Below are 22,493 nucleotides of genomic sequence, written 5' to 3'. Positions count from 1 at the left end.
AGCAAAGCACTAAGGTCCTCACAGTCTGGGCTTGTTGGAGTGCAATGAACCAAAGTAGATGTTGAGGTGTCATTTAGGGCAAGAACATTTGCCTGGCATGTGCCAGGTCCTGGGTTCAGTCCCAAATGCAGCCACCAAAAAAGACAAAAGAAAAAGTGGATGGATGGGGCAAGTTGAGGGAAGCATTCTAAGAAAAGGGAACACCATATTTTATGGCTAAAGAGCCTGAAGACTGGAATAAGGGGAGTGTGGGTTCAAGAGGCGGGGTGGTGGATGGGGTGGTGTCTGATGTCCTTGAGGACCAGCTAAAGAACTTGTATTATGTAATAGTAAAGATAAAATGAAGAGAGCCACTGTTTGTAGCCACCGTCTATTGAAGGTTTGCTATCTAATCTAATCGTGCTGGGTGTGTGGTGCACAGTTGTAATCCTAGCTAGCACTTGGGTAGTGAGGCAGGAAGGGGAGGCCAGGGGTCTGAGGCCTGCCTGGGCTACATAGTGAGTTGTAGGCCAGCCTGAGCTACTTGTCATGTCCTGCAGCACGTGTTGGGTTGATTTAAAGATGCTCTGATAAACTGCTTTGAATTTCAGACATTTTTAAAAAGTGCTTGTAATTTTTCTTTTACTTCACAAGTCATACTACAGAAAATGAAAATACAAGAAAGTTAAAAATTCAATCGCATCTTCCAGAGACATTCCATTTGATACTTTTCTGGTCTTATTTCTTCTTTGCAAAAAAACGTGTAATCATTAGGACGGTGGATTGGTGGGAGATGGAAGGGTGAACACTATTCCTGATATTTTCTTTTCTTCTCCGTTTTATTAGGACCAAACCAGAGGAGAGGCCAGTTTCTCACGTTTCAAGGAAATGTCCCCTGCGCTCTGCGCTGCGACGCTTACTTGCCCTCACGCCTGACTCCAGGAGGCGCTCCAGTCTGGCTGGGAGAATAAGAAAGCGACGCGAAAACGCGATTGAATTTGGGCCCTGCCGCTGCCCGTAGTCGACGTCTCCAACATGGCGGCTCCCCAAGATGTCCACGTCCGAATCTGTAACCAAGAGATTGTAAAATTCGACCTGGAGGTGAAGGCGCTCATCCAGGTATAATTTTTGAGACCTTTCCGGGATCCCTCAGTCCAAACTCGGATGTCACTAACCTTCTGTTAGCTCAGTGGTCTTAATCCCGAACTTTCCCCAGGCCACTGGCCCCGCCTCAAGGCAGTTATTCTGTCCCCATTTCGTCTGGTCCTCTTTTATTTCTCCGTCAGGTTGCCGTAGGCTCGCTTTCTTCTGAGGTACCCTCATAACCCCTCTTAGCTGCTGCCCCGTGAATGCCCCCCGGGAGCCTTCCACCCGCACACTGGCTGTTCCTCCGACCGTAGCCCCTCCCTGCACACCTGTTACCCACCTCACACCTTCTTCCCTTCATCGGGTGGTGTCGCAGAGATCATCAGCTCGCCCTCTGCCGACCAAGTTTGGTGTGTCCGGGCCCCCTGGCACCCAGGGCCACCCAACTGCGTGTGAGTCACTGGCAATTGTGAACATAACCTGGATTTTAGTTGAGATTTGTGAATGAAAAAATTGAATAATGCGGCAAGGACTAGACCAAAAGGCAGACAGTGACAAAACTAGGACTCAGGCGGGAAAGTCCGCTAAGGAAAAGCACCTTGCAGTATTTCTGCCTTGTTAAACAGATGGGGAAAATGAGAGGCTCCGTCTTAAGACATTTAAAGATAGGAAACAGTAGTGCAGTAAACAGTTGTCAAAGGCAAGAATTAGGAATGTAGACATGGCTCAAGGGTTTAAAGAAAAAGAGATTTAAGCCTTGGTTTTAAATAAATTGTTTCCCTTTCCGACAAATTAGTCTACACTAGATATAGACTGAGAGTTCCTAATAGACCATGGCAAAAGGGGAAGCAATGTAGGTTTCCCCTGGTAAGCCAGATAGAAAATAAATCAAATTTGTGACATCATGTACTACAAGGAACTGATTTGAGAGGCCAGCAAACAAATGAAGAAACTAATTTCTTGAATTTCACTTCTTGAACATCTAAACTGCAAGGTCTGGGCCAATTCTAGGAAAATAAACATAGATTTATACAAGTGAAATTATTAGGGGCTGAGTTTATAGCTGCTTAGTACAGCCAGCGCTCAGCACATGCAAGACTCTGGGTTCATTACCCAGCACACATGAACATGTGTAGACACACACACGCACACACATTATATGTCATTTGAATTGTACTCTCTTTAGCATTGTTTTCTTCTGATTGCTAATGAGGAAGAGTAATCAATTATAACTAGATGTATTGCATTCTTACAGTGTTCCGGCTGCTCTGCTAAGTGCTTTAGATATATGATCTTGAGGGAGGTAATATGAGAAGCACAGATAATTTAAATAACTTTTTTTAAGGTTGCACAGCTAGTAAGTTGCTACATCTGTGACTTGAATGCACACAGTCTGACTCTAGAGCCTACTCTAAAACTTAGCCCAATAATTCAGAATTTATTTCCAGAATAAGTTCTAAATCTACCCTTAAACAAGTTCTAAATCTACCCCTAAACAAGTCTATAAATGAACAGGGACTTGTAACAGATGGCTTGTAAAGTCAGGCCAAATTAATCTTGTCATATGTTGCCAGTAATTTAAGCATCCTCATTTTCAAGTTAGAAAGATCTGAAGTTATACTGTTACTTTTGGATCCATTTTCTTATTGCACATGCAAGCAGCTTTTTAAGTCTTTCATACTGGCCAGGTGATGATTTGTTGAACTTTAGGAACTAGTAATTTAGTTAAAATTGTGCTTCTTTGTATGCACTAATAACTTTTCTTTTTTGAGGCAGGCACTGCACCATTGAGCTAAACCCCCAGCCTGCTCTATATTATCTGTTCAAATTAGTCTAAAGAGGAATCAGAAAAACCAAGAAAATGGTTTTGTTTGTATCACAGAGGTAAATAGCAAAGATCAGGCTAATTTACATTCAGGCTAACCTTAGTTGTGGTCTAAGTCAACTTTCTTACTGTACAGATGATGTCATTTCATGTCATCGCCTCCAGAAAGGCTCTCATCTCTTCAATGTCTCCTAGGATATTCGAAACTGTTCAGGACCCTTAAGCGCACTTACAGAACTGAACACTAAAGTGAAAGAGAAGATTCAGCAGTTACGACACAGAGTACAGGTGAGCATGGTTGCAGAGCCACAATCCAGATGGTGGGTAACAATGAAAGGGGCTCAGTCCTGAGCATTAAACTGCTTGAGAGGGGCTGGGGAGGTAGCTCAGTAGCTTAAGTGCCTACCTGGCAAGCACAAAGTCCAGAGTTTGATCCCCAGTACCATTAAAAAAAAAAACCCAAAAAACTGAGAGCTCTGTGAGTTCAGATACCAACTGGAAGGGTAGTAAACAGACAGTGAAGGTTACTCTTTAGCTAAGCCGTTCTTCATTTATAATTGAGGAACTTGTGTACAAATAAGAATTTTTCAACTTGAAAACGCTGAGACCACTTCTAACTGTTTTTCACCATTTTCTCCAACCCTTTCACTCATCCCCCCCGCCCAGCCCATCAGTAGCATCTCCTGGGTGTTTTTGAGCTGTCACTTTGCCCGGGGTCTTTCATTGTGTTTCTGAAGTCACCAGTCACATCATACACACATTAGCACTCCTACATTCAACTATGATGTATGTACTGCCTCAAAACAAGTGAAAAGGGCCAGTTTAAATAGTAGGCATTTTTACTACTGTGTCGTCATGAGGGTGAGTTGGGGAGTTCGGATCTGCCTATCTCAGGGTAGATCTGTAGGCACTTGGTCTTGCAGCATGTGGTAAAGACTTCACATGACGTTGCCCCAAAAGCTAGCCAACAGCTTTGTCATTGCTTATTAGATGGAGACAGTCTGTTCTAAAACTGTCCAGTTGGGCTGCTGAGAAACAGTATGTTTGTGTCCTGTGTGTTGCTTTCCTAAGGGATTTTCAAAGACAATTTGAAAGTAGTTTTGCAACAGGAGTTAATTCTAGAATGTAGCTCTGTCGCCACCACCTAGTGGAGCTCTTTCTGTCTTCACCTCTAGCCCTGATTTAATAAGCTTAATTTTTACTTGCCTATTGTTTTTACTTTTTATAGTACTGGGGCTTGAACCCAAGGGCTTATATGTGCTAGACAAGTGCTATACCACTGAGTAACATCCCCAGTCCAATTTTTAATTTTTGCAAGACTGTAACTTAGAAAAGTCTCAGTTTACTCCTTATTGTTCTTTATTCCCCTGCAATTGTTCCCCAGTTTATGTACTCAAATATTTAAAAAATATATATTTTCTTTTTTTTTTTTTTTTAAATATTTATTTATTTTTATTTATTACATTTATTTATTGTGTGTGTGTGTGGCCAGCTCAGCCCACCAGGGGGCGGGTCTGGCTGGCATGTGGTGCTGGGGATTGAACCGAGGTCCCTGTGCTTTGCCAAGCTTGTTTCAAGTAGGTGCTTTAGACCACTGAGCCATCTCTCCAGCCCCGTATATATTTTCTTATTATTCTATTTTTTATCTAAAAAATACCACTTTTAAACACTTAACAATGTATATTGAAATATTTTGCATATTAGTACCCAGAAACCTTTCTCACTCTTTTTGTATAGCCATCTTTTTTTGGTGGTACCAGGGTTTGAACTTGGGACCTTGTGCTTGCCAGGCTGGTTCTTATGCTGCTGAGCATATCCCTAGCTCCTAGCCATCATTTTTGTAACTACTTTGTCGAAGGGTATTTATTTGGACTGCTTCCAACTTTTTCTTTTTAAAGCTAATTTATATATGTTATGTACATGTACTAAATAACTCCCCATGATGAATGTAATCATTATGTACTGCAAACATGTACTAATAAAATGTTTTTCAAAAAAACTAATTTAAAGGCTAGTGAGATAGTTCAGCGGACTAAGTGCCTGCTTTGGCAAGTGCAGAGCCCGCATGCCAGGTCACCCCCACCCCCAGGGCACGCTGAACAGGTGAACAAGTCCAGGTGTGGTGGCACACACCTGTAATTCCAGCAGTGGGGAGGCTGAAAACAGGAGGATCATTACAAGTCCAAGCTGCATAGTGAGACCTTATACCAAATACTTAAAATGAAAAAAAAAAAGCTAATTTATTTTCTAAAATGCCTTTCTTTCACTCTTTAATTATACACATCACGTTCAGCATGGTATTTCCTTCTATTTATTTAGATGCTTGCCTGATGTTTATTTCCTTCACTAACTTAATAAATTACTTCACCATTACATTTGCATATTTACTATGCTCCCTGCCTCTGATACATTAGTTCCCTGAACCAAAGAGTGTGTCTGGTATCTAGTGAGGTGATGAGCACATGGTCAGTGAATGAATGACTCTGTCCCAGTTCTGTTCTGCTCTGCTTTATTTGTTTCTGTTTGTTTCTTTTCTTTCTCCTCCCTTCCCCTCTCCTTCCTTCTCCTCTCCTCTTCTGTTACTGAATTAACTGTAGGACCTTGCTCATTCTAGGCAAACACTCCACCACTAAGCTATTTTAAAATTCTTATTTTCAAGACAGTCTTGCTAAGTTGTCCAGGGTGGGTTTGGATTTAACATCCTCCTGCCTCATTCTTCTGAGTAGCAGGAATTACAGATATGTCCACTCAGGATAAGTTCCCATCCAACTTTCTTTCTTTTTTTTTTTTTTTTCAGAACCAGGGATTGAACTCAGGCCCTTGCACTTGCCAGGCAAGTGCTTATTCTACTGAGCTATCTCCCCAGCCCCCCATCCAACTTCTTACTTGAATTTCCTAAGTATTTGCTTACTCTCTTCATACCTGGAAATATATACAGGATTTCTGTCTGATGTTCTTAGCTCTCATATGAATATCTTTGGTGTATTTATAACAAGATTATGTGATACTAAAAGATAATTGGCCTCGTATCAAATTCTGCTATTCTACCTTAGTTATTGTCTGACATTGATTGTATAGATATCAATGTCTGTGTGTCTGTCTTTAGGCATATGGTTCTCAAACTGGAACTTGAGAATTAATCTATCCCCTCTCTTTTATGCAGAACTAGTGCAAGTTTTCTGTACCAGAACTTCAGGAAGCCCTTCATGAGGAAATTGTTCATTCCTCCCTCCTTTCCTCCTTCTACCCCCCTTCATCCTGGGGATCCATTCTTCCCTTCAGTGATTCAGTGCCCAGTATGTGCCAGACATAAGGAGTAAATGTAGTGAATGACCCTAGTTACAGCTCTCTTTTCAGTGAACTTGCATTCTAGCAGGGAAAATAGATTTTAAAGAAATAACTATACAAATAACCGATGAGATTTGCAAAAATGTTTCAGTTCACAGTCAGTGCCTTTTCTTTGCCTTAACAATATCTGGGGAGGTGGGGACAAATTTTTCTTTTTTATCTTTGAGACAGGGTCTTGCTATATAGTTCAGGCTGGCCTTGAGCTTACTTTGTAGCCCAGGCTGGTCTCAAACTGGCAATGATTTTCCTGCCTCAGGCTCCTGAGTGCTGGGATTACAGGTGTGCACTACCCATCTTGGCAATTTGAAGTAATTTTTGAGCTATTTTGAGATGTAGATACACACACTTGTTCAGGCTTCAGCACATACAAATTAGTATGCGTATCTACATGAGAAAATACATTTATACCTTAGGTCAGTGGCTCTATTGAAAACTTGTATTAATTTGCAAACAAAAATATATGAAGAGACTTTCAGTGTTTCTTCTGTCTCTCTACTCAAGTATGCTAGATGATTCTATACTCTGAAGTTGTTTAGGATCTAATACTACTGGTTGTCATACCTGCTGTCTTCTACGCATGGGAGAATGTTTCTCTGGTGTTTGGTTATTTTGGAGCACTGTGAATACTCATTTGCAGGTCTTCTTATGACACTTTGTGTATCCTGTGTCCAAGGCAAGTCTTTTAGCGGTTTTCATACTTGCTTCTGCCAGGTCTCCTGGAATTATCACAATTCTGAGGAAACTTTTTTTTTTTTTTTTTTTTTTTTGCAGAACCAGGGATTGAATTCAGGCCTTTGCACTTCCCAGGGAAGCACTTATTCCACTGAACCATCTCCTGGGCTCCTTCTGGAGAAACTCTTTATATAAATTTCTCTTTATGGAGCTTCTGGGCTACTCAAGGAAAATAAATTTGAACCTCATGTCAGTGTCAAAGAATCTTCTTAATTATAAATTCTTAGGCAATATTTTCATTTTTACCCCTCTAACCAGAGACCACAACCAAAAAAGACAAGAGCCCATGCTTTCATTCTGCTGCTGAGTGGACATTTTCCTAGACCTTTTTCCTGAGAGTATAGCTTTTTATGAGTCTTAGATTTGTGGTGTTCTCACTTCCAGTTCTCAGCCTTGGGTGGCCTGAAGCTTCATTTTTCTGTCCCACATGAGCTTCAAATCCTCAAACTATTTTTGACTGATCTCAAAATTGAGAAATATTTACTTTTATTAGTTTCATTTGAGACAAGGTCTTACTGTGTAGCCCAGGCTGCTTTTTTTTTTTTTTTTTTTAAGTGTATTTGGTACAGGGTCTCACTACACAGCTCAGACTCATAGTGGTCCTGTTTTCAGCCTCCGCAGTGCTGGGATTACAGGTATGCGCCACCATGCCAGGACTTGGTGGCGGTCTCAGCGTGTTTGGGGGTGGGGCCAGCACAAAGTGTGGGGCAGGGGATCGAACCCCAGTCCCTGCACTTGCCTAAGCAGGTGCTTAGTCTGCTGAGCTACCTTGCAGGCCCCAACCCAGACTGCTCTTGAACTTGTGGTGATCCTCTTGTCTCAGTCTCCTGAGTTCTGGGGTTACAGGTGAAGAAAGAACATTTGAAAACATGGTTGCTTGATATTCCTGTGATATATAAGTATGGAATCAGTGGGCTAATATTTTGTAACTCTTTCTTATTTCAGGCATACTTGAGATTTTAAGAACACCTCCTACTCCAGGGTAGCCGTGCATTACTCACAGGCTAACCACTGTGGATCTTAGTTTACCCCTGCCTTTTAGGCCTAGGAATTTTCCTCACCTGCTTGCAAACTGAGCTATGCATTTAAAAGGATATGTGTTATATATTACTTAGCATTCCTGGGTATCCTGTTTTAAAAGGGTACTTCAAATGTAGCTGTGTGTGCTTGCTAGAAATAGAAGTGCTGTTCAAAAAAAAAAAATAGAAGTGCTTTTCTGTTTTCATATTGGCTTTTAAAATCATTTTAACATAGTGCTATTTTCTCCTCAAAGGAACTTGAGCAATTGGCTAAGGAACAAGACAAAGAATCAGAGAAACAATTTCTACTCCAGGAAGTGGAAAATCACAAAAAACAGATGCTCAGGTAGGCCTGATTTCCTTCCAGCTACCTCTGCAGTGTCAGTTGCTCCCCATGAGGCTTGCACATGTGTTTGCTTAATAAACCTGGTTTGTTGGTGAGTTAATTTACACACAGGCTGAATGTTCTCTCTAGGTCATTAATTCTCAAGTAGAGGAAGACAAGGGATAAGCAAAGCTTACTTGGGCAGTTAAAGCTGTGCATAGTTTACAAAAACATTTAACATGATACTGTATTTTACATTTTTGAAACAAAAAATATATATTAGTTTTATCTAATTATAATTTGTACTGAGTCCACTAAAAGGGAGTGAAAGGTGAACCAAAATTTAGAACGTTTTGAATGGAATTGTTATCTGGAAAATGACACACAAAAAACTGTAAGTATACTTGTGTTAAACAAATTTGAAAGTTTAATTGCAGCTGTGCTAACCCTTGATTATAAAACTGTAGCTATCTGTTGTTCCTTAATATTGAATAGGAAAAGGTATAGCTTTCCAACAAAATTATCTTACAACATGAAATAGTACCTTTCTCTTTACATTTGACTTTTGCAACATAATTTTTTTTTTTTTTTTTTTGCTGAATCGGGGATTGAACTCAGGCCCTCGTGCTTGCCAGGCAAGTGCTTATTCTACTGAGCTATCTCCCCGGCCCCTGCATCATAAAAATTTGCAGATGTGAATATGCTTGTTTTTGTTTGGTGCTGAAGATTATACCGAAGGCCTCATATATTAGCCTGCCCTCTAGTACCTCAGCCTCTGAGTACTTACTTTTAATCATTTCCAGGGATAAACACCAATGAAAAAAAAGGACTAATATTGTTATTATTGATACTTGCAGATTGAATATGTGTGTGTGTGTGCATATATATATATATGTATATATGTATATATATGTATATGTATAAACTTTCCCAGTTCACTGGTATTCATGTCATTCTCTTTTGACCCTCATGCTATCTCAGAATTTCCATAGATTTTTTTTCTTTGTTCCTTTTTTATTTTTATTTTTTTCTTCTATGAGATTTTGTTGGTACGTTTTAGATATACATAACGGTCACTTTCATCATAGAGAATTTATATCTGTACATGATATAACTTGATTCTTTTTTGTTTGTTTTTCAACTTCTCTACCTCATTTTGATTTTTTAATATTGCCAGAGGTAGGACAATTGATTTAAGCTGGCTGTGTCAAAGTTCTAGAACATGAGTTTGATTCTCAGGGGGATACAATTAGCTTTTTAGACTATAGTCTTGTCAATAAAGGCTACATTGCTAACCTCAGGAAACTGCTCAACAAATTTGAGTTGTCATTCCCAAAGGAGATTAGATAATTACTGTGAATAAACAATGTTAATACTGTATGTCTATATTGTCCATGATTAGTCTGTAGTATATAAGGAACAGTAAGTGTTAGAGTGAGAAAGAATGGTTCTTGTGGTCTTTTTAATTTCTTGTACGACATATGTTCATGGAGTAGCTGAGGGGCTAAAAATGGTGGTTTTAGGTACTGGAGGTGGAGAGATGAATAGTAAGTTGTAATTTTCAAGGAATAACATGTCTAGAACCTTAAAGGTCACTTGACAGAATGCGACCTTGTGTCCCCAGCTGGTGGGTGGGATCCTACCCTGAAGTCTGAAGCCACTGTGCCATGTCCCTGTGTCTTCCAGATGCTTGAGAGGAAAGGAAAGACAGAATGTCTTGGAGACAGCTTCTGGGATCCAGAGGAGAGGTATTAGGGCCTGAAGTAGAATGGTTGCTGGGGCAACCCAGAGGAAGAAGTGTCAGGAAGTAGAGATGGCCACACTGCAAGGGTGAACTGCTGTGATTGGAGCTAACAACCCAATGGAGCCAGTAGAAACTCACTGTGACCCTTCTCTTGCAGCAACCAGACCTCATGGAGGAAAGCCAATCTCACTTGCAAAATTGCAATTGACAATCTAGAGAAAGCAGAGCTTCTTCAGGGAAGAGACCCCTTAAGACAAAGGTATCTGTCCTTCCGTGTTACTGGGCTCTGGTAACAGGACAGGTAATAATTGGCATGAAGTAAAACCTCAATAGGAAGTCCCCTCTTGTTTTCAGCGTAAGTTCATACTTAATATTATTATATAAGTAATACTTTTCAAGTAAGTTGATAAAAATGTGAATTACAAAATGAAAATAAGCTATACTGTTACTTACTATGAACCTTTTTTTTTTTTGAACTGGGGATTGAACTCAAAACCTTATGCTTATCAGGCGAACACTATCACTGGGCTATATCCCCACCCTTGTTCATGAACATTTTGGTACATTGTTTTCTTTGTTATTTTTCCTTCCAAATTTTTTATAGCCAAAAATCATACCATATGTAAAACTTAGTATCCTGCTCTTCTGTATTCAGTATTATAGCACAAAGCCTTGCTTGTTTGTTTTTGTTTTTTATGTATTTAGTACAGAGTCTATAGGGTCTTACTACACAGATCAGCCTCATAATGATCCTCCTGTTTTTGTTTTTGTTTTTGTTTTTTTGACGGAACCGGGGATTGAACTCAGGCCCTTGTGCTTGCCAGGCAAGTGCTTATTCTTCTGAGCTATCTCCCCGGCCCCAATCCTCCTGTTTTTTTTTCCTTCCAAACGCCTGGGATTGCAGGCTTGCACGACTATCCAGTCTCAATGACCGTCTTAATGCACCCGATGGGCAGGGCCAGCATGGCACACCAGGATTGAACCCCATTTCCTGCATCTGCCTAAGCAGGTGGTTTAATCCATTGAGTTATCCTGGCCGGCCTGCCTTGCTTATGTTTTTAAAAAAAGTTATTTTCTTTTTTTCGTTTTTTTGAGATAGTGTGATACTGTGCAGTTCAATCTGAGCCTTGAACTTACTGTGTAGTCCAGGCTGACCTCAAACTTGCAGCAATCTTCTTGCCTCTGCTTCTCAAGTGCTAGAATTACAGGAATGTAATTCCAGCTTTACAAACTCTTTAAATATAATTTTAGTAGTCAATAGTATATTATTAATCCTGGTCTTGTTTTTTTTTTTTTTTTTTGGTGGTACCAGGGATCAAACTCAGGACTTTGTACTTGCCAGGCAAGCACTTATTCCACTGAGCCATCTCCCTGGCCCTAACTAATCCCATTTGTATGTATTTCTTTATAGTTTTCAGTATTTTAAATAGCCACAGCAGTTCCTTAGAAGGTGAGCTTTCATTCACACTTTGGATCATTCCTATGGAGAGATTTCTAAGGATGAGATTATTGGGTCAAAAATGAACAGTTAAAAAAAAAAAAAAAAATGAACAGTTCTAAGGCTCTCAACAGCTTGCTTTATAGACAGGAGCATCAGTTTCCATTTCTACTAGTAGTCCAAAAGAATGTGGTCTAGTATACACCCTTGCCAACATGGATGATGAATATATACTAATAATAAGTTTTTAAAAATGGCTCTTATTTGGATATAAGGCTTTTTTGAAGCAAGGCTTTTGTTAACATTCCTCCTCCCTTCTTGGGACATTTAGGAAAACCACCAAAGAGAGCCTGGCTCAGACATCCAGTGCCATCACAGAGAGTCTCATGGGGATCAGCAGGATGATGTCACAGCAGGTCCAGCAGAGTGAGGAGGCCATGCACTCTCTAGGTAAGGCTGGACCTAGAGCTGAAAGCTTTGTTTAGAGACACTTTGACACCAGAGCACTCAGTACCTACTCTGCCTATCCAAAGCTTCCGAAATTATGTGGTGTTTCACGCGTAAGACATCTCATACCTGGACCCTACACTGAGCAGGGTGTGCTGCTGTCATCGCTCCTTTGGTTATTGCAGTTATGGAAGACCCTACATTCCATCATGTTTTCTGGTGGAAACATTCCCAGGGCAAATGTGAAGAGCAGGGATCTCTAGGCCTTTTTCTGGTGTGGGTATTAGTAGCACTGGGCAAGGTGGCTGGGAAGAAAAGCCCCAAAGGAGGAGAGGTTTATTTTTGCTCATAATTTATAGAGATTTCAGTCCATAGTCAGCTGACTTCAAAGCTAAGTGGTCTGACTGTGTGGCATGGTGGAGGAGAAACAGCTCATGGCAGAATGATAGGGAGCAGAGAAAGTGTGGAGAAAGGAGTGGGAAAGAGAGAAACTTTTTGGCTGCACTGCCAGTGCCCCCGCTCTTTTAACTACAGACCCCTCCTAACAGTGAGTCAGCTCTAAGCACTCCAGTCACTTTACAGAAGCCCTGCTTTGAGCACCTGACGCTTTGGGGACGTCTACTTAAACACAACAGTTTCAATGTGTCTGTCTTAAAAAACAAACAAAAAAAAGAAAAAAAAAAGGGGGGACTGGGGAGATAGCTAAGTGGTCTAAGTACCTGCCTTGCAAGTGCAAGGACCTGGGTTTGATCCTCAGTACCGCATGCTATGTCTACCCCCAAACCCTGAGCTTGCCGTGCAGGCCACCAAAACAGGGCTTGGTAGTGCATGCCTATAATCCCAGTGTTAGGGAAGCTGAGAGAGGAGGATCGCAAGGAGTCCAAACTGCCTAACAGGACCCTGTACCAAATAAATAAAGATTTGGAAAAAAAAATGAAAACACAACAAAACAAAACCCAAACAATAAAACAAGTAAGGGTCTCTTGAGAAAAAAGAAAAACAAGCCCCTAATACCATTATCACCCAAATAATTACCTATAATTTTAACTGTTTCATTTTTTTCATTGCTCCATTCATACAAACAGAAGTTTAAAGGAAAGCGAGCTGAGTGAGCTGAGGTTACTTTTTTTTCTTTCTTGGTACAGGAAATCAAACTCGGCCTCACACTTGCCAAGCCCGTGCAACTTCTTGCAGTTGACACTTGTCTGAGCGCTTAGGCTCGGCCTCAAGCAGGCCTCTCTTCCAAGCTTGTGCCTTGGAAGAAAGCCTGTGTCTGGGAGAAGGGAGAGTGAGGAGACAGCTGGACTTACAGGTCAAGGGCGTTTATGCTCTGATGGGGGTGAAAAGGAAGCACAGGTGCAGAGGGTTTCTGGGACGTGCAGAGGGCCCAGTGTGAAGGTTAATCTTGGATACATTTTGTAATAGAAATAGCTATGAAGAAGAAGAATGCAGTTTACAACCCTGTCACTGATTAAAATCTCATCGATTCCTCAGTTTAAAAACAAAGCCTTTTAGGTAAATGAGTTTGCTATAAAAAGGTAGGTATGAGGGGAATGAATTGGGATAGGGAGGGGCTGGCATTGCTGGAGGGTTGGCAGTTCTTTGGTGATGGGCATGTAGCATTTCATGATATATTCTAATTCTGTGATGGCTTCAGATGCTCCATAAGAATACAATTTATTTTATTTTTTTGTATTTAGGACAGGGTATACAGGGTTTATAGGATCTCACTGTTTAGATCGAACTCATAGTGATCCTCCTGTTTACAGCCTCCCAAGTGCTAGGATTATAGGCGCGTGCCTCCACGCCCAGTCTCGTATAAGAATAAAATTTAAAAAGGAGGGTCTATTAGGTGTTCACTTAACAAGTTCTTAGGTTGTGAAATGGCAGAAGTATAGGGAAGGAGGCTGAGACTTTGTTATGTTTGTTTCTCCCTCCTGTCATACTGCTCTGATTGTTATGTTTCCTCCCAAATTTATTTATTGTTCTAGTACATGTGTGCATACGCACGCCTGTGTGTACATATGTGTGTATGTGTTACTGGGGATTGAGCCCAGGGCTTTCACACTGAGCTACATTCCCCACATCATTTTTATTTTTTATTTTGGGAGAGGGACTCACTGAGTCACAAAAGTACCCAGGCTGGGCTCAAACTTGTAATTCTCCTGCTTCAACTCTTGATAGTTACAGGTGTGCACCACTATGCCCTGCTTATTTATTAGTGTTTAATTTTCTGCAAAGGTAAGGAAGAAGAAAAAAACGCCCTAGTCTTGCCCAGTAGAAATGTAATGGGAGCCATGTATGTAGCTTCACATTTTCTGGTAGATACATTATAAAAAAGAAAGAAAAAAAATATGTGTAGTTATTTTTTGGTGGGGGGCGGTACTGGGGATCAAACTCAGGACTTTGCACTTGCCAGGTAGGCGCTTATGTGGAGTTAATTTCAATGATTGATTTAACTCATATATAAAATGTTACTATTCCCATGTTCAATAAAAAATTATCAAGACAGGGGCTGGTGAGATGGCTCAGTGGTCTAAAGCACCTACTTAGAACAAGCTTAGCAAAGCCCAGGGACCACGGTTCAATCCCCCAGCACCACATGCCAGCCAGCCCGCCCCCTGGTGGACTGAGCTGCCCCCCCCCACACACAAATAAATAAATAAAATTAAAAAAAAAAAAAGAAAAAGAAAAAAAAAATTATCAAGACAGTCTTCCCTTGGCAACTGAATGACTGGTTCTAGGGCCCATTATGGATTCCACAATCTCTTCTGTAAAATGGTGTATGTACCATTTGCACGGAAGCTACACATTGCCTCCCACATGCTTACATCATCTCTAGAGTACTTAACAACAACTAATGCAGTATAAATAGATGTCAGACTGTATGATTTAGGGCAGTGATAGTAAACGTTTTAGAGACAAGTGCTCGAACTGCAGCCCCAAACCCACTTACTCATCATAAAGCATCAACACTGCAGTTAAACCCGAATACTGAAGCTATAGTTCAGAAAAAAATAACTCATACATTAACATATTTTGTCTTAAAAGACAAATAACGTGTGCTATATGTTTGCTGCCTCTGGTTTGAGGAATAATAACCAAAAAACGTACATATTTTTATCCTGGTGTTGGTTTGATCCATGACTATAGAACTGTGGACATGGCAGGATACTTGTGTGCATTTGTTTTTTGCAAGTCTTTGAGGTGCTGTATATATTTTACACTTGCCTGTCAGCCCAGAATTCAGGAGTCTGAGGCAGGAGGATTGCCAAATTTTACCTATCCCAAATAAAACAAAAAGAAAAAAAACTCAGTTTGAATTAACCACATCTGATGTGCGTAGGAGCCACATGTGCATAGTGTTTGCCACATTGTCAGTATAAAAAGCATTTTGATGGGTGTGGAGGCCTATACTCCCAGCTAGTTTGGACTGCATGAGTTAAAAGGATTGTAAATTCAAGGCCCACATGGGCAGTTTAACAAGACCCTGTCTCAAAGTAACAAAAGAGCTAGAAATGCAGCTCAGTGGTGGAATGATTGCCTAGCATCTAAGAGGCCCTTGGTTTGGTCCCCAGAATTCCTTTCCTCCCAAAAGGTACCAAATTGAGTATACAAAGAGAAATTAAAAAGGTACCTCTCATTCTGATTGCAGCTGACCCTTGGCCTCCAGTCCTCTGTGTCTACTCCTCAGAGGCCACCTCTGTTACCAGCTTCTTTTATGTCCTTCTGGTGTCTTCCAAGCCTATTTAACATCGAAATGAAGTATTATTTATCCTTTTTCTCACATAAATGGAAACATTTTACTGAAACTTTCTTGTACCTTATTTTTCACTTGTTTTATTTGATGAATGTTCCAATGATGCTTTATTATGCTTCATAGGAGAACTTTGCCAGGTAAACATTTTTACACATACTTGCAATCCCAGCCCTTGGGAGGCTGAGGCATTGTTGTGAGTTTAAGGCAAGCCTGGGTTACATAGCAAGACCCTGTCTCCAAAAAGAAAAGTACATTTGACTGTGTGGACAAGGACCCTTTAAGGGACACTGCCTTCTTAGGTGTCACACAGTGGCTACAGCAGAGATAGCACATCTTTCAAATTTCTCCCAGTGTCCCAGACTGAAGGCCTCAGCCCATCCTTGTTTTTTTGTGGTCCTGCAAAGGTTAAGTGTGGCCATAGGTGTCTTGGTGGGCCACATTTCATTTATGGAAAGTTCCAGTGCCTCACAGCTCTTGCCCCAACACAACCCTCATGGTGCCTGTGATCATGTGGAGAGTTTTGTGCCTGGTGGTGGTGCCTGTCTGCTTTAGAGAGCTGGGATTGGTGGTTAGGCAAGCACCCCACCACTGTCCTTCCCCCTTCCATGTCTATGTTCAAGGACTCCCAAACAAACCACATCATGCTGGGTGGGAGCGAAGAGCCCTGCCTTGTCAGGTCCTTACTCTTTGCTCTTTTAGGTGGTCTCAGTGACACTGGCCTCAAGACGGCCTGTCCTACTGGCAGCCAGCTGGCAGAGCACTCTCTTTGGCACTTGTATTATCCCTTCTCTGAGTCAGGCTTCCTCCCTGTTTTGTTTCAGTCAACTCTTCACGAACTATCTTGGATGCAAATGAAGAATTTAAGTCCATGTCCGGCACCATCCAGCTGGGCCGGAAACTCATCACGAAGTATAACCGCCGAGAGCTGACGGACAAGCTTCTTATCTTCCTGGCTCTGGCCCTTTTTCTTGCTACTGTTCTCTATATTGTGAAAAAGCGGCTTTTTCCATTTTTGTGAGATCTGAAAGCTGTCACCTTTGGCCTCATCAGTCCTGTTTTCTGATCCATCCAGAATCCAAACCCTAGCCAAGCTGTCAAACTGAGCCACATCCTCCATGTGTGCTCCAGCTGCTTAGCAAGTCAGAAAGAAACAGAGCTCCCAAGTCTTCTGCAAGTGCATACTTTGCAGAGTACAAGCAGAGCTGTTGGAAACAAAGATTCCTGCAGGACACAGGTACTCTACAGTCATCCAGCCGTCGGCTACTGGGAGTCGCTGCTGCTTGGAGCACTTGGAGTCCAGCTCCTGAGATCTGTTGCTCCTCAGTCCCTCACACAGAGGCTTACATGCCAGGTGTTGTGGAAGGAAGAGAGAAGAGGTGAGAAAAAGGAAGAGCTCATGGTCATTCCTTGAATAAACTTGACTTTATTTAATGGAATAAAATATGTTTAGTTTCACAAGATACTGCTCTGGGAATTTATGTCTCTTTTCTGATTTTGAGGACACAGGCTTAGATGTTATTCATTCAGCCACCTTGTATCCTAAATACTCCTGAACATTATATACCAGTAAACCGGACATTGCTCCTCTGTCAAGCAGCAACAGAAACAAGACCTCACAACTTGTAGGAAGGGCAGTACAAATAGCCTTCTATTAAGGTGGCCCACCCCAGCTTCTGAAAATGCCAGTTTTACTCCTCTGTGATACAGTGTCTTGGGGGCTCCTGGGTATGTGCAGGAATGAAGGCACTGTCTAATACCTTTTTTCTCTGAGGTCCAGACTATGTCTAACCAAGGAGAGAGAAGCCAGTGAAAAGCTGAGGGGCCCCTGGGGGCCCAAGTTCTATCAAGCCCAGGTATCCCCTACACACCACCATACATGGCCTCCCTGTTTTGTTTCAGTCAGCTCTTCACAAACTATCTTGGATGCAAAAGGCTTTGACAACGTTATATGGGAAAGTGGAAGAAATGAGGACTTTTAAAGCTTGACTTTATTTTGAGTTTTGGCTATGTTATTAACAAACCACATGACCATGTGCTAGTTACTATCTGCTGCTAGGCCTCAATTTCCTTATCTGCAAAATAGTGGTGATAGTCTACATAGACCCTTATAGAGTCAATTTGAAAAGAAAAGAGAATGTAACGTACCAGGTGTAGTATCCTTACAATGGCCTGTGATGGTCTTCCCAAAGGCTGCCACCCCAAAGGGCTTAGACAGGTATCCCCTAGCAGTCGGCCCAGGTACTTCCAGAAAAGCTGGCTAGGCAGAGGCAAGGTTTTTAGGGGGAAGGGTAGGGTTGTACTGGGAGTTAAATCTGGGGTCTTTGGATTAAGCTATATCTCCAGCACTTTTATTTATTTTTTGTTTTTTGAGTCAGGATTTTGCTTTGTAGTTCAGGCAGTCCCTGAACTCACTGTGTAGCCCAGACTGGCCTCAAACTTGAGCTGATCCTCTGCCTCATCCTCCTGAGTGTTGGGATTACAGGTGGGTGGTACCCTGCTCAGCTTGGTTTTGGTTTTTTGAGACCGAGTCTCACTATGAAATTTAGGCTGGTCTTGAACTCACGATAGTCCTCCTGCCTTAGTCTCCTAAGTGTTCATCAGTGCACAGTGCTGCACCAGACAGGCAGAGGCAATTCTGTTTAGATCTGTCTGAGCAGAGGTGTCAAGTTAGTGCCTCGTCATCCTGAGAACAAGTTGTAAGAGAATTTGACTGTATACCAGCTTATTCAGATCAGCTTATTGAAGAAGTCCTGAGATAGAGTTAATTTGTATCATAGTATTCAGCCCAGTAGTCCACCTTCAGGGGTTATGTTCCCAGATCCCCCCAGTAGATGCCTGAAATCTTATTGTGGGGAACCACTCAGGTTGTTTCAAAATTCAGGGACTTCAAAGGACACCTGAGGACGTGTCCCCACTTGTCTAGTGCAGGTGCATACTGGATGGCAGTTCTGTAATCATGACTCAGCACAGGTAAACAGGCATGTGCTGGTTACAGCACTGTGTGAGAATGTAAATATGAGATGACAACCTGTGTAAGAGTTATACAATAAAGATGCAGGCAGCTCTGGCTCTCTGCTCTGTGCAGCCTGCTGTTCTTGCTGATGTCTTACACACATGTGTTCTTTAACCTTGGGATCCTCAAAAATCTCCCGTGGGCCTTTTGAGCAGGCTACAACTGGTGTAGTTGATGGGACATTAAAGGTGAGTATTCCCATCAAGGCTGTGGAGACAGCATCCACCCTAGGGAATGGCAGATAAGCAGCCCCAGATTCATCATTGGCTACCTGTAGCCACCTTCTTGGCAGCTTAAAAGGCGCCAAAGGACTGGGAAACAGTCCATTTGTGGCCCAGGATTGTCTTGCAAGCCTCTGGAGCAATTGACAAAAAAAAAAAAAAAAAAAAAAAAAATCCTTATTGCATTTTTTTCTTGAAAGGATGGGGAGTGGGAGGCTGAAACTTCCCTGACAAGCACAAGGGCCTGAAAGTTCAATCCCCGGTTCCGGTTCCAAAAAAAAAAAAAAAAAAAAAAAAAAAAAAAAAAAAAAAATTCCTCCCCCTCACCATGAAACAGAGGTAAGGCTGTTTTTCACTTTCTTCTGCTATGTCAATCAAGAGGTGGGTGGCCTTGTCTGGTAAGAGTGTGAGCTGCAGCAGATAGAGGAGGACCTTGAGTAATGGCTGGCTGATCTGATGCCCATGTTGCAAGAAGGCACAGCCTCCTCCAAAAATGTCTCCAGAAGTGTAAGTCCTCATATATGAGAAAATCTCCAGGGAAAAATCTCGTGGCTTGGCATGCTAGGCTGGTTAGTCATCAAAAAGTGGAGGCAGAAGAATCCCTATCCCAGGAAGACTGGGAGGGCTGCCTACTTCTAACCAAAACACAATGTACACAACCTATACATTCATGGAGCTGTGGGAGCTGGCAAGACAGAGCAGAAGGTGGGTGAAACAATGCCTGTGTGGCTGCTATGGTTGTGGAACACTGGGGCTGATGACATGCAGATGTCCCAAATAGCCAGTATAGCCAGCACCCCCTCTATGAGGGGTTCTGTGATGAATTGGTTGACAGCAGCGGTTTGCCTGTTTTGGGAGAATCCAGGTGACCTGCTGGAGCAAGTCACTATCCAGACTTGATAACTGTACTACATGAAATGGGCACATGGCAAATGATTTTCACACTGCGGTACCGTGGCAGCCCTTGTAGCCCCCTTTGCAGATCACCCAATCCATAATGTGGTAGATACCTTGGCCAGACTGGCACATGTGAAAAAGCACCAAAGTGTGGCAATATCTCCAAAAACTACTGGCAAAGGAGAAAAAGAAACCTTGGGTAAATAGAGCTGTCCTCCCAAGCACAGGCAGAGGGGCAACTGAATGTCCACTGGTGTCAGATCTGGACAGACCTGTTGGCTGCTGGCCTAGCCATATAAAACTTAGGCAGGCCTGGTGAAGCCGTAAGAGGTGATGCTGGCTTCCCTTCTCCCTGATTAGGAGATAGGCCATCCTACCTGGGTCTTGAGGATCTCAGGAGACCAGAGGCTGCATATGGAATTGACTACTTACTGATCCCCCCCAAATTTTCACCATATACTACCATTGATGGCTATCTGAGCTTAGTCAATGCTAATATACAGCAACCCAGACCATTTTACAGGACCTACATCAAGTCTGAAAGGCCAAATGACTTTGGTTGTGGAGCATTTGCCCCCATGCCTGTATGATGCATGTGTGTCCCAGTTGCTGAATACATATTGGGGGTGGACATCCTGACTTAGCTAGACACCATGCAGGAAGAATTTCAGTTGTGCATTCACATGGAAAAACCAAACTGAGACAATCTACACCATGCATGCCTGACTGTCTCACAGGCCACATGGGTTGTATACATAAAAAAGTATTGGCTGCCTGGAGGCCATGAGGAGATGGGACTAACTTCTTGAAACTGAAAAAAGCAGGAGTGATACTCTATGCATATAGCTCTTCAGTATGGCCTGTGCAGAAGCCAGATGGGTTGTGATGGTTGACTAAAGTCTCTCCCTGATGCTGGCAGTCAGGACAAATTTGCCTTCACTCAGGAGGGCAGGCAGTGGACCTTCCAGATGTTGCCACAAGGCTCTTTGCACAGCCCTATTCCATGTCTTGGATTGGTGGCCCTGGATCTGGCCACTTGGGCCAAGCAACACTCTGTCATTGTTTCATTGTATTCATAGTATGTTAACTTCTGATTGGCTTGCAGATTTGAAAGCCAGTGTATAGACCGAGGGGTGCTTTGCTGACATGGGGGTGAATCATGGACAATGACAAGGTCCAGGAAACTGACTTTTCTGTTAAATCTTGAGTGTTATATGGTTGGTAAGACCAGATCCAAGACAGTATGCCAATTACAGGCATTTGTGGGCTTGCTGCATTTTTGGCAGATGTACCATACCTAGCTACCCTACTGTGTGCTTTATACCAATTGATCTAAAGGGGCCACAACATGGGGCTGGATAGATGCAATGGAAATTGCTTGCTGGATAGATGCAGCAGAAGCTGCTTTTCAGGACTCAAAGAGGGCTGGTGCACAGGTACAAGCCCTATGAGTCATTGACCCTAACCTGCCATTTATCCTGTCAGTGTAGATGACAATGGGTTTGGCTGAGGCCTATAGCAGAAAGAGAAAGAAAGAGGGGGGGGGAGAGGGAGAGAAAGAGAAAGGAAGAAAGGAAGAAAGAAAAAGAGAGAGAGAAAAGAAAAAGAAAGAAAGAAAGTTGGGGTGGGGGAGCAGAAGTACCCTGTTGGGTTTTGGATCTAGTTGTGGGAGGGAGCTGAGAGCTGGCATTCCCTGATTGAGAAACAGCAGCGTTGTACACTGCTCTGCCTGCCTACATTGTGTATGAATCATGGGATAGATGGGCTGGGTATGAATGTGAACAGCTCATTCTAAGAGTGAAATGGCACAGGCCTCCACTCTCACCTGATGAGGGATATACCTCCAACAGTACTCCTCTGTCTCAACTAGCCTATTGAAAGCTGAACTAGCAACAGTTTTAGGATGCATGATGTAAACAGTGTAAGAACCTGTCCAGGAGGATCAACTGTAGGACTTGACCCCTATGCCCTATGCAGAAGGGAAAGAGGGACCTACAGCTAATGCCTGGTATAATGATGGATCTAGCTGTGACCCAACCCAAAATGGGCAAAAGTTGCTGTCCAGCTCAGTACAAAAATACTGTGGTTTGAAACTGGAACAGGCCAGTCAAGCCAATGGGCAGAGTTGTAGATAATGACCATAGACTTAACCCTCTAAGTTGAAGTCCTTGCTCAACATATGGTCCAGGTCTAATGTTACATGCCAGGCTTTGATGTTGCTTATGGATGGAAAACTGAAAAAAACATGTTTCTGCAAAACCATATGGTTCTTGATTTGTAAGCTACAAAGTAAGGAGGTAGGTACTTCCCTGTTACGTACAGAATATTACGTTTATATACCCTCAGCCTTTGAGGGTGTGGAATGTAGGGAACCACTCAGACTTTTTCAAAGCTCAGGGGCGTCTATGGGATGCAGTTCTGTAACTACGATTCAGCACAGGTAGACACATATGTGCTGGTTACAGCACTATGTAAGAATGCAAATATGTGATGACAACCTGTATAAGAGTAATGCAATAAGATGCAGGTGGTTCTTGCTCTGGCTTTCTGCTCTGCTGCATGCCGCCAGCTGTTGTTGCTGATATCTCACACACATATGTTCTTTAATATTGAAACTTCACCCACAAAATTCTCTTGGGCTCCCCAAGTGGGCCAAAAC

The 22,493-nt window shown here is 42.3% G+C and overlaps 1 protein-coding gene across 1 annotated transcript; it reads left to right on the top strand.

Annotated features, from left to right (window-relative positions):
- Positions 1–916: 916 nt before the first annotated feature.
- On the top strand, positions 917–17,163 carry Bnip1 (BCL2 interacting protein 1). Its single transcript, XM_004644835.2, has 6 exons — positions 917–1,098; positions 3,086–3,178; positions 8,244–8,335; positions 10,216–10,317; positions 11,828–11,946; positions 16,525–17,163. The coding sequence occupies exons 1-6, from the start codon at positions 1,015–1,017 to the stop codon at positions 16,719–16,721; spliced, it is 687 nt and encodes a 228-aa protein (XP_004644892.1). The 5' UTR covers positions 917–1,014; the 3' UTR covers positions 16,722–17,163.
- Positions 17,164–22,493: the final 5,330 nt, after the last annotated feature.

This window comes from Octodon degus, unplaced genomic scaffold (assembly GCF_000260255.1).
Source record: "Octodon degus isolate 3935 unplaced genomic scaffold, OctDeg1.0 scaffold00212, whole genome shotgun sequence".
Taxonomy (NCBI): domain Eukaryota; kingdom Metazoa; phylum Chordata; class Mammalia; order Rodentia; family Octodontidae; genus Octodon; species Octodon degus.
Note: the sequence above shows the minus strand (reverse complement) of the source record. Positions and strands in the feature narration are given on the sequence as shown.

Coding starts and splice junctions, on each gene's coding strand:
- Bnip1 (XM_004644835.2), top strand. CDS start 1,015: ATGGCGGCTCCCCAAGATGTCCACGTCCGAATCTGTAACCAAGAGATT. Junction 10,318..11,827: donor AGAGACCCCTTAAGACAAAG/GTATCTGTCCTT, acceptor TGGGACATTTAG/GAAAACCACCAAAGAGAGCC. Junction 11,947..16,524: donor GGAGGCCATGCACTCTCTAG/GTAAGGCTGGAC, acceptor GTTTTGTTTCAG/TCAACTCTTCACGAACTATC.